This window comes from Gallinula chloropus, assembly GCF_964237585.1.
Source record: "Gallinula chloropus genome assembly, chromosome: 14".
NCBI classification, from domain to species: Eukaryota; Metazoa; Chordata; class Aves; order Gruiformes; family Rallidae; genus Gallinula; species Gallinula chloropus.
This window is the reverse complement of record NC_140099.1, coordinates 114,439-126,553: the sequence shown is the minus strand read 5'-3', so window position 1 is coordinate 126,553 and position 12,115 is coordinate 114,439. Positions and strand designations below refer to the sequence as shown.

The following is a 12,115-nucleotide window of genomic DNA, read 5'->3' as shown; positions in this document are numbered from 1 at the left end:
TGGGACAGGCTATGGACCCACCCCATATCCCTCTGCGGTCCCCAGGGCTCTGCTGTCCCCGCCACCCAGGCTAAGGGGCGATGCCCGCGCTGGGCTTCTCGCTCAGGAAGCAGGGGAGGGTTTTTTGGGGGGGAATCATGGGGAAAAAGGCAAATCCCGCCTCGCTCGGCCCGTTGCCAGCGCGGGGATGCTGCGAGCCGTGGGCTAGTGGTCCCTGGGGATGCTGGAGCCCACCTGACATCCCGGGGTGGCCCCTGCTGCAAGTGGAGGGGTGCCCCATACCCCCCAACACCCACACACCCTTTCCATTGGGACAGCTGGGCCCACCCAGCTCTCAGCCGGCCGCCAACCACACTTAACCCTTCATACCAGAGCTGAACCTGCAGCATCCCCCCCAAATCCTAGAGGCCGGGGACACCCCTGAGCACCCCACATGGGGCTCACCACAGCCAGACCCACTGGCTGCAAGGAAAGCGACGGTCCCACTTGTGCTCCCCCCCCCCCACCCCGTGCCCCCACTTACACAGCTCAACCCCCATGCCAGCTGCTGCACATCCCCCCGTGTCCCCCCGCCCCCCCCGACTGGAGCCCTGGAACTTAGAAATCCCCCCTTTTTCACAGAAATCCCCCCCCTTTTTCAAAGATATCGCCCCCTTTTCATAGAAACACCCCCCCTTTTCATAGATACCAACCCGTTTCGTACAAATCACACCCTTTTTCATAGAAATCCCTTTTTTCACAGCAACCCCCCCCTTTTTCATAGAAATCCCCCCTTTTTAATAGCCATCACCCCTTTTGATATAAATGACACCCTTTTTCATAGAAATCACCCCCTTTTTCATAGAAATCCCCCCATTTTCATAGATATCATCCCTTTTCATAGATATCACCCTTTTTTCATATATATCACCCATTTTTTCATAGGTATCATCTATTTTCATAGATATCACCCCCTTTTTCATAGAAATCCCCAAAAATCAGGATCGAAAGGACCAGCCAGGCAATGCCAGAGCGAGGAGGCCAATAACATTAACACCTTCATTAACCCCACCCTGGTTCCATCGCTCCCCGAGCCCGGGAGCACCTTGAAGAGTCACAGTGAATGCCAACGACTGTCACTTTATTGTCACTCGCAGCAGAAGGCACACCCCGACCCCGCCCGGGTACAGACTCACTGCGCGGCGGGGCTGTGGAGAGGAGTCCTTGGGGGATATTCCCTACTGCTCCCCCGTGGCCCCCATGGGAAGATCCTTTCACAGAAAGGACTATTTTCGTTCCTGCACACAGACGGCTCATTATTGTGGTGGGGAATGGCGCTGCACCAAGGGAGGGGGGGGGTGGTCACCCTGTCCCCCCCCCCGGCCCCCCGTGGGACCCGCTTGGCCACCTGTGGAATAACTGGCACCTCTGTGTGTGTGTCCTGTCCCCCCCCCTCCCCGTCCCAACCCTCCCTGGTACTGCTCCTGCTTGCCCCAGCGGGGTGAGCTCCACCACAGCATTCCGGCATCGCTCTGATCCTGGGCGGGGTTGGGGTTCAGCTGCAGGATAATGGGGTGGGGGTAAGAGATGGAGAGGTGCTGGTCTAGCTGCGCCCCCTGCCCCCAGGCTTTCTGAGCAGCGTGGAGCATTTCTTTATCTCCCTTTATGCTCCCTCTGGCTACATGTTTTGGCAGATTAATGGGTGAGGGCACCCAGGGCTTGCTGATGGAGGGGGTGCTAGCAGGACCCCCCCCAAGCTGGGCAATGGAGAGGGGACAAAAAGAGGCTTGGAGGGAATTTAGGGGATTTTCATGCCTGTACCAGCCTGTGTGGCTCCAGCATGGCAGATGCTGGTGATGGAAGGTCTGCAGTGAGGGATCCCAACCCACAGGAAAGGTTTTTCAGGGTGTTTGCTGGGATCCCCCAACAATGAGAGAGCAGCATAGAGCCCTGAGCCCCCTGCCCCTGCAGCATCCTTCTGCCTGTTCCAGGCAGCTTCAGGGAAGATAAAGAGGTTTTAGGCCCCACCAGCTTCCCACTCACCCTCACCAGCATCTGTCTACACAATTGTCCCCTAATACTCCCCTTCATAGAATCATAGGGCCACAGACTGGTCTGGGTTGGAAGGGACCCCAAGGGTCCCAGAGCTCCAACCCCCTGCCACAGGCAGGGACACCAACCTCCAGCCCTGGAGCTACACAAGGTTGCCCAGGGCCCCATCCAACCTGGCCTTGAACACCCCCAGGGACAGGGCACCCACCCCCTCTCTGGGCAGCCCCTTCCAGCCCCTCACCACTCTCTCTGCAAAGAACTTCCCCCTAACATCTCATCTAACCCTTCCCTCCTTCATTTAATAGGAAGGGAGGCTTGTGCCAGGTGAGATCAGGCTCAGGAGCAGAGACACCCAGAGCAGAACCCAATGCTCTCCCCAGAGCAGCTCCAGTATCACGATAACACTGAGGATCTCTGTGCCGTGCCAAGAGCCACACTCCTTTCCTTTTGGTACCAGTTCCCCCACCACAGCTCCCCCGACATTTCTTACAAAAATAAGATTGTGCTTATTTATAAAATAAGAAATTAATTTTGTTTGGGTTTTTTTTAAGAAAAGTTTCCAGTTTTTAAAAAAACAAAGGGCAGTATATCAAAATACAGCCAAACTTTGGCATTAATGGCTAAACTCTAATTAAAAACCCCGACTAAAAAGGCATTGTGCTGTGATTATTAGCTGCTGTAATGCTTCACCCTCTGGCACTGATGGTAAGTATCACACCCCAGGCAGTTTGGCTTCCCTAGCACATGCTTGGAAGCTGTGCTTAGGTTTTTCCAGCACATCACCATCATAGAATCATAGAGTGGCATGGGCTGGGAAGGACCCCAAGGGTCCCAGAGCTCCAACCCCCTGCCACAGGCAGGGCCACCAACCTCCAGGCCTGGAGCTACACAAGGTTGCCCAGGGCCCCAGCCAACATCATCCTTTAGCAGAGCTACTCAAACTGTAAGAGATTTAAGAGATGCATGACAAGCCTTGGTACAAATCCGATGGCATGAGCCACACTGCCAGCGCATCCGTGTTTTTCTCCAGAGGAACAGTCTGTTTTCTCACCTTAAGTGCTTTGGGAAACAGAAAACGTGAGCCTTGATATGGTTCCTTAAAGAGGAGAGGCAGATCCTTTGTATAAAGGGTGGTTTAGAGCAGAAATAAAATGCAGATGGGTCTATAAGATCCAGACATATATAAACATACATACCTCCATATATTTATATATGTAATCTCCATATAGGCAAAGTTTGGGATGGATTATTGCAATAGCTTTGCAGGTGACTTGTTCTTTTCCATTCTCCTTTTGCTTTCAGTTTTCTTGGGTGGGGATTGGTGGGTTTTTTTTTGGTTTTGGGGTTTTTCTCTCTCCAAAAAAAGAAGAAAAAGAAGAAGAAAGAAAAAAAAAAAGAGAAAAGAAAAAAAGGAAAAAGTTTAAAAACAGAAAAAAGGAAAAAATAAAGGAAACCAGAAAAAAGAAAAAGGAAACGGGAAAAAGGAAAAGTAAAATAAAAATGGGGAAAAGAAAAAAGGGAAAATAAAGGAAAAAAGAAAAAGAAAAAGGAAAAAAGGAAAATAAAGAAAAGAAAAAGAAAAAAGGAAAAATAAGAAAGGGAATGGGAAAAATAAAAAGGAAAAATAAAGGGAAGAGGAAAAATAAAGGAAAAGGGAAAAGGAGAAAAGAAAAAAGTAAAAAATAAAAAAGTAAAATATGAAAAGTAAAAAGAAAAAATAAAATAAATGATAAAAAAGGGGGGGGGGGGAAGAAAAAAAAAAGAAAAGAAAGCAAAAGAACCAAGAAGAACTCAGAACCAAGAGACCAAGCGAGCTGCAATCAGCTGCGGGAGCTGCCAGCCCCCCTCCGCCTGGCTGGGGCGGCTCTGGCTGGAGCCCTGGCAGTGGTTTTGGCAGGCTGCTGCTGCCCTGCCCCAGCCCCGGGGTGCCGAGAGCTCCCCTCCGCGGGTTATTGCTCAGTTCTCCCTTCCCATACTGGCCTTGAGGGTATTTACATTTCTTTGGCTTGACTTGAACGCGACAGTCTGGCTCTTCCCCTCTGGCAGCCGCCGCCGAACCCCCCCCCGGGGCCCCCAGGAGCACTGAGGATGGGGGTGAGAAGAGGCCGTGAGAAAACACAGGGTGCCTTCCGCCTGCTCAGAGGAGGATGCCGGGGTGGGGGGGCCACCGGTGGGGCTCCACCATGCCCAGGGATGGGGTGGGGAGGGTCTCCATCCATCCTGCCCGCCGTCGGGGTGACCCTCGGAGCGCGAGGGGTTTCCACGGGCTCTCGGTTCGCGGGGAGCGGTGCAGAGAAAGGCAGCAGGGCAGGGAACCCCAACTTCTTCCCCCTCGAGGGTGGGCAGCAGGTCCTGCCCCCCCCCCCGCTTCTCCTCGCGGCGCTCAGACCACGAACTCGGGGACTTCGTCGTGGGTGAGATCCAAGGAGAAGTATTTGCTGGTTCTTTTGACGGGGAAGGTCTCCTGGATGTTGATGCACTGCTGGGCCAAGCAGCCGTTGCAGTAGAGCCCGTCCTCCTCCAGCCCGTGGGCGCAGCCGAAGGTGTAGCTCTGGGCCGTGTCCTGGCAGAGGTTGGCCAGCTGCAAGAAGTCCTTCTGGTAGAGCCGGATGTCATCCAGGCTCAGGCTGTGACGGTCCGTCGACGTCTTGGGTTTCCTGCACGTCGTCTAGAGCAAAGCAAAGAGGGACCTCAGGGCCTGTCACGGAGCTAATGGCGTGGGGGAACCCCAAAAAACCCCACGGTGCCAGCAGAGCCCACCAGCACCACGTACCTGGGGTAAGGAGTCTGTGCTCTGTCCTCGCAGCTTCACCACCGTCTCTGAGGAGCTGGAGGTGGAGGAGCTGATCTCTTTCACAATAAGCCCTGAGTGGGGGAGAAGAGAAGAAGGGGGTGTGAAGGTTATTTTGAGGCTTTTTGGGGTCTCTTGAGTTCCATGCCCACTGCCCTTGGGGGCTTCAAGGCGAAGGCACCCCCAGCTCAGCAGGGCCACGATGGCTCTGCTTGCAACCTATAAAGCATCCCAAATTCTGCACCAAAACACCACCCAAAGCTGTCCCCAGGGAGCCTGGCACCTCAGAGGCCTCCCAGTAGCACCCAGCATGGAGGAGCTGGAAGCGTGGGTTGCTCTCTGGGTGCTGGCACAGTTCCAGAGAAGTCAGGTTCACACATGTGATAACAGCACCCGTGCTCGTGCGAACAAGCAAGGAGGTGTCATGAAAATGAAAACTGGGAGCCAGCAGTTGAGAACATGGCCAAACTGACATCCATCGCCTGCAGGCAGCTCCTGCCATCATCCCCTGGGATCTCAGAATAACCTGGAGTCCCTGGGCACACCCTCCTGGGCTGCATCAGTCATGGAGCATCAGTCCTACTCTGAGTAAAACCTATGCCTTGCCTGGGCAACCCCTTCTCTTCTTAGAGCTTCACCAAACTTATACCGCCCCTCCTGAGTGAGCAGCTTTCCCAGTGTCCCAGACAGATGCCTTGGACTAACTCTGCTCTGTCAAACACCAAAGGTGCTCCTTGCTTTGAGGAACTGGGGTGAAAAGCCACTGCTGCCTTACCCGAGTGCCCGTTGAACTTGCGTGAGAGCAGCATGTCCTCCGTGATGTAGACACACATGTCGGGGCTCACCTCCATCTCCCCAACCTGCTCCAGCTCCCGGGGGTCATCCACCAGCATCTCAATCTCTGTGGGTGGGAAGGAGGTAGGAGGGGGAGTCATCGATGTGCACCTTCAGAGCACCCTCCAAACCCACCACCCGTCGAGTTGCAAGGTGAGCAGCCCAGACTGGAGGCAGCTGGTGTCTCACCATCATCCTGGGAGTCCTCCTCCAGCCGGTCCTTCCCACCGCTCTCCACCCCGGAGGTGTGGGAGCTGCCGTGGCTGGTCATGGAGCTGCAGGTCTTCAGCTTGCGGTGGGCACCGGCACCCGAAAAGCCGTCCTCAGGCCCCACCTCCCTGGGTTTGGGGTCGGTCTCGATGCCCGAGGTGTGGGAGCTGCTGTGGCTGGCGGTGGAGTGCCGGGAGAGACGCTTATGCCGGATGCTGCCGGCGCTGCTGCCGCTGGCCCGCGAGCGCTTCTCCAGCTGCTCCATGTCCAGGTCCAGGGTGTCGCTGATGTAGGACTCACGGTACTGCTTCTTCTCTGTAGGGCCAGAGGCACGCTGTCGGCATGGGGCCGCCCCAAACCCCTGGGTGCCTCGGCCCTCACTTCAGGGAAGGACACGGCCACCCCCGAGCACCCAGTGGCACCATCACCCACGCCCAGCATGGTGGCACTCCAGGAGCCAGCCCTGTCCTGGTGGGATTTGGGGATGGGGAGGTGGGGAGCCTTGAACTTGCTGTGCTCTGTGCTGTGCCATCCCTCCAAAGGAGGATGAGGAGGAAGAGGAAGAAGAGGAGAAGGAAGAGGAGGAAGAGAAAAGATGAGGAGGAGGAGTAAGAAGAGGACAAGGAGGAGGAAGAGGAGAAGCAAGAGGAGGAGGAAGATGAGGGGAAAGAGGAAGATGGGGAGGAGAGGAAGATGAGGATGAAGATCTTAGATTTGCACAAGGGCTTTCTGAGATGGGACACAGGGCACTGGGAAGTACTGGCAAGAACTGGGCTGTCAGGGACCACCACAGAGCTTGTGCCCATCCCTAAGCCAGTGGGTCTGTGGCCAGGAGAGGGTCTTCCCATTGGACACAGCTGGGGGGGCACATGGACACATCCTCCGCCTGCCACGCTCCCGTCTCCGGTGACTGACGCAAGAACCAGTTACAGGCAGAACATCCAGGTGGGATTCACACCCTGGGGTGAGGGGGGGGCAACCTACCCTCGTTCTCCTCCAGCTTGCGGACCTGGCGCAGGACGGGCTGCAGGTTCATGTAGAGCCGGTGGCTGCTGCTGAGCAGCTGCAGGAGGTGGCGGGAGCGCAGCGGGCAGCCCGTGTAGTAGATGAGCTTCCTGGCTGAGGGCAGCCCATCTGGCAGGATCTCAAACTTCTTACCCTGTGTGTGAGGAAGGGAGATCATCAGCCCTGCAGAGAAAATTCCCTCTTGCCATCTATAACCCCCCCCACCAGGTTATAATCACCCTGCCTGGGAGCTGTACACCATCACCCCGTGCCCAAACCAGAGCCCAGGACTGACCTGGGCAGTGATGCTCTGCCCCAGGGATGGTGGAACTCACCACAAACACCAGTTTTCCCACGTTTGTCCATGGGAAGTCGTAGAGCAGCTGCTTCTCTTCATCCAAGTTCTGCAGAAAGAGAAGGGACAGGCTCAGCTGTGGGGGACGGCAGCGGGCACGGAGCTGAGGTGCCACCCTCACCCAGCTGCCTACCTGGAAGATCTGGATGCCCCGTGTCGTCAGCCCCAGCGTCAGGGAGGCTTCCACCTCCCTTTTGTCCTAAGAAAGGGGAAAAAAATAAATAAATATCCTTTAAATGACACAATTTGCACCAAGAAATGGATAAATCTGCCCCCCATCCCAGTCCAGGTACCCTCCTGATGTCACCCCCCCTCCCAGGTAGCAGTTGAAGCCGTAGGTGCCACGTTAATTGTAGGATCATGGAATCATTTTGGTAGGAAAAGACCCTGAAATCCGAGCACTGGATTAATGATGTGCACACACCGCCTAGTCACATCCTCTAACACCCTCCCCAGTGTCACCCCCAGGCACCTGCTGCCCCCTTCACTGCCCAGAAACACCTCAGCTCAAGGTACTTGAAAAGCAGATTAACCTCAGAGACCTCCAGAAACAGAACTGGGGCACTTTTACACTTGAGCCCAATCAGGTCCTGCACCAGCACCCTGTGCTTTCTTCTCTTCACCTCAAGGATGCCAAAAAAATGGTTTGTGATGCTCCAATTCCCAGCAAAACTAAACCACTTTGTTCCCAAGATCCCAGAAACCTCAAGGCTGCTTCCCTGGAGAACCTGCCCTTGAGACCGCCCCGCTCCAGCCAGTGAGTGCTGATTCACAGAATCATAGAACAGTCTGGGTTGGAAGGGACCCCAAGGGTCACAGAGCTCCAACCCCCTGCCACAGGCAGGGACACCAACCTCCAGCCCTGGAGCTACACAAGGTTGCCCAGGGCCCCATCCAACCTGGCCTTGAACACCCCCAGGGATGGGGCACCCACCCCCTCTCTGGGCAGCCCCTTCCAGCCCCTCACCACTCTCTCTGCAAAGAACTTCCCCCTAATATCTCATCTCACCCTTCCCTCCTCCAGCTTCACTCCATCCCCCTTGTCCTGCCAGTCTCTGCCCTTTAACAAGCTGATTCCCCTCCTGTTCCTGGGGTCCCTTCAGGGACTGGGGGGCTGCAGTGAGGTCCCCCCACAGCCTTCTCTTCTCCAGGCTGACCCAGCCCAGCTCCCTCAGCCTCTCTCCCTAGGGGAGCTGCTCCAGCCCTCTGAGCATCCCCGTGGCTCCTCTGACCCCTCTCCAACAGCCCCACATCTTCCTTGTGTTGGGCCCCAGCTCTGGACACCGTATTCAAACCCAACTCTTCCCAAAACATGTGGAAATGGCTCCTTTCCATATAAAGCTGCCCTGAATCAGCCACCACACCCAGGCTGGGTTGGAGCTCACCTTGTACAACCTGTAGTAGTGCACGGCCACGTCATCCAGCCGGACGGCCTCCTTGATGTATTTGAGATGTGCTTCCGAGGCCGTCAGGGCAAACTGGTCTTTGTGCATGTTTGGGACGTGCTTCAGGATGTAGTCCTTGCCCCTCTTGGCAACCACCTGTTTGGGGAAGAAGAGAAGGTCATCCAGGGGATGAGCAGCGGCATGGGCTCCCCCAGCCTCCACACCCCCACATCCCCCAACCCTCCCTGCCCATCAGCGTCTGAAGGTCAGGAACCACCGGCACCGGGCCAGAGACGGGGTGTCAGGAGGAACGCTGGCCACTCAGGAGGCCTCAGAGCAACCCAGCATCCCCAGCCCCGTGGGGTTACAGCAGGGACCCCCTCGGGGGACTCTTACCCAGGCAGGGAAATAGGCTTCGGGCTCGAAGTACTTCCCATAGTGCTTGTTGCGCTTGAAGTCGCCCAGGTCGGCCTGGAGGGCGAAGGCGGTGAGGAGGAAGTAGGCCTCCTCGCGCAGCACGCACTGCGAGTGCAGCACCTGCTTCCGCAGGTGCCAGTAGTAGTAGTAGCGGGCGGTGCGGTCACTGCCGGGGGAAGGAGAGGAGAGAGTTGGGGAGGAGAAAGGACCAAGCAGGACACCCACCCATGACTGAGACTGTGGGGTTTGGTGGGGGGCACCTCCAGCACCTTCTCCTGATGGAAAGCTCGGACAGAGGGAGCAGTGGCGGGGTGGTGAGTCGTTTGACCCCTGTTCATCAAAGCTGGGGCTCCCATATGCTGGAATTTCTGGGGGTCCCACAGCCAGAACTGTGTGTCCCCCCACCCATTCCAGCATCCTCACGTGGCTGCAAGATGTCACTCCACGTCCCCACGCTCCTCAGCCCCTGAAAATCGGCTTTGTCCCCCTTGAAACCTCAAGCTGCCCCCCGGCCAGAGGCACATGGGTGCACCAAAATCAGGGTGTGCCGCAGGTTAAGCAGGACAACCCCCTAAGTGTAATGTCCCTAACCTCCCCAGCACTCCACCCCCCCCCCAAAAAAGGCTCCCCCCTCACTGGCTGGGAGCAGTGTCCCCACATTCCCCTGGCACCCAGCCACAAAGAGCCCCAACCAAAGGAACAAGCACCCATCCCACAGCATCCCTTGGTTGCGTAGCCCCAGCGAGCGCTAGCCAAGGCAGGGGCACCCCAGGGTGCTCTCCCAACAGCTGCTCATCCCGGGGTGGGGGTTGCCCATCACCCTACCTGATCAGCCTGCCATTCTCCACGTAGTACTGCACTCGGAAGTGGATGATCATCGGGGGCCCAAACTGGTCGATCCCCTGAAAGGGAGGAGATATTCAGGAGTCCTGTGGAGATCCCAGCATCGCATCCCAGCTCCCAGCCCCTTGCCTCAGCTCACCCAGGGGCAGCTCCTTCACAGCCCCTCCCTTACCCCTCTCCCAGGGAAGAGTTTACACCAGTCATGGGGGGGTGGGGGGGTGTTTCACTGAATGAAGAGTTTGAAACCCATTTTTCCTTCCCCAATAAGCTGAAACACAATGGGGAACTGGATTTAAAGCTGGGTCTGCAGCCCCTCACCACCACTGTCTCTCCTCAGCCCATCTCCCACCAGTCCCCATCTCAGTCACCACCCTGGGGGCTGTCACACCAACCCCCTTGGCACGTTGCATCCAAATAATTAAAAGGTGTTTTGGGAGGGAAAAGAAACCCCAAACACTCGATGGTAGAAACATGGAGCATGGAGGACATGTCCCCCGCCGGGGCACGTGGTGGCACCTGGGGTGGTGGCCCTCAAACATCACCTGGGGTTTGTTTTGCATGCCCACACCCCCACCCTGCACTAACAGCCAAGTGTCCACCCCACCCTCCCCAACCCTTGGCCGCCTTTCCCGTGTCCTGGAAGTGACCTGCGACGGGGACAGAGGTGGCCTTACTGCCGTCAGCTCTCCATGCAAGACCTCACCGCTGACCTTGCTGGCCTCCTTCTTCCACTCCTTGGGGCAGTACTTGTAGAGTTTCTGGGCCAGGTCCATGTACACGTGCTCATTGTCTGGGTGGGACAGAGGTGGGGTCAGCATCCTCCCCACCTGCCCCCCGCATCCTGCCAAGCTCCATCCTGTCTCCCCCAGCCCACCAGTGGGTGATGTGGGAGGAGGTTCCATAACCCCCTCCCCACCTCACAAGGGGCCACCAAAGGGATGGGTGGATTTACACCCACTTTTGGGCAAACCCACAGCCCCTGTAAAGTGGCATGTGCCAGCATCAGGGCCCTGGCACCAAACCCATCCCACTAGTGAATCCTGACTTACTCTGGATGACGCTGAGCCCAAAGAGGTGACAGTCCTTCAGCCTCAGGAGGTCACACACCTGCACCAGCAACTCGTGGCACAAGATCTTCACCTGCAAAAGAAACCCGCAAACCCCATCACGTGGGTCCTACTGCATCCACATGGTGTGGGAGGGCAGCACCGCACCCCCTGCCAGGACTGGGGTGGGGAGGGGGTGACAGGCTGGGCTGTGTGGGGCTTGTTTTCCCATGGGGACAATACATTGGTGCCTAAAAGCAGGACCCCACCCTGGGGCACAGGATCAGAGATGCACAAGGCATGCATTGAGGGCAGTAGGCAGTGGTGGAGACCCACCTGCAACCATCCTGGCCCTGGGAAGAGGGTTTGGGGGCAGAAAACAGGACCCTGAGTGTTGAGGAATTAAAAAAAAGCACCAAAATGCGTATTTTCATGTTAAATACTAAGCTCAAATCCAAGCCAAAGCCCCTCCTGCTTGTTTGCTGAGGTACATGAGCCCGAATCACCATCCACAATGGATGTGGGGAGCAAGGACCGGAGGAGGGAGGACTGGCCACTCCTCATGGTGCCCCAGGATGGCACACAGCAGGTCCCCCCCAAAAAGCACAGCGCTCCCCAGTCACGAAGGAGCTGTAGACTGTAAAACGCTGCCACAGGAGGGCTCAAAATTAAAAGCAGAGCTTCCACATCCAGCCAGTTGGAAGCCCTTGGGTGTGATGAAAACACCCGTGCTCAGGGGGAGAGGAGGTTTCCCTGGCCCCTGCGCCTCCCTTACGTTGATGATGATGTTGAGGGAGTCGTCATTGGGGAGGAAGATGCACACGCTGCGGCGGTCCTGCATGACTCGGTTGTTGTGGAAGGGCAGCTTGTTCATCGTGCTCCAGGCTCAGGGCTCGGGGCGGGCGGCGGGCACCTCACCGGCACGCCGGCACGGCCTCGGTCCCCGCGGGCGCCATCCCTGGGGAGGAGATAGGGCGTGAGCCCTGTGCACAGCACCCCTGGCTCCCTGCATCCCAGTGTGAGCATCCTCACTGCCCATCACCGCAGCACCCAGAAATGGGGTGGGAGGGGTCACAGGGGACATCCTGAAAACCCACAAAACACCCCCCGACAACCACCCCACACCTCAACATGAGCATCCTCCCCACCCATCACCCCAGACCCCAGAAATTGGGGTCACAGGGGACATCCTGAAACC

The 12,115-nt window shown here is 56.7% G+C and overlaps 1 protein-coding gene across 3 annotated transcripts; it reads right to left on the bottom strand.

The window, feature by feature from the left end:
- Positions 1-4,414: 4,414 nt before the first annotated feature.
- FRMD6 (FERM domain containing 6) lies at positions 4,415-11,791 on the bottom strand (the record flags this gene model as incomplete). Of its 3 annotated transcripts, none has more annotated exons than XM_084270679.1 (13): positions 4,415-4,699; positions 4,805-4,896; positions 5,598-5,723; positions 5,846-6,181; positions 6,851-7,025; positions 7,207-7,275; positions 7,360-7,425; positions 8,612-8,767; positions 9,008-9,194; positions 9,854-9,930; positions 10,519-10,661; positions 10,921-11,011; positions 11,693-11,791. In XM_084270679.1, the coding sequence occupies 13 exons, from the start codon at positions 11,789-11,791 to the stop codon at positions 4,415-4,417; spliced, it is 1,902 nt and encodes a 633-aa protein (XP_084126805.1). The 3 variants fall into 3 exon arrangements, with proteins under 3 accessions (XP_084126805.1, XP_084126806.1, XP_084126807.1); XM_084270680.1 differs by having other exon boundaries at positions 10,546-10,661; XM_084270681.1 differs by having other exon boundaries at positions 10,582-10,661.
- Between the last annotated feature and the right edge of the window lie 324 nt (positions 11,792-12,115).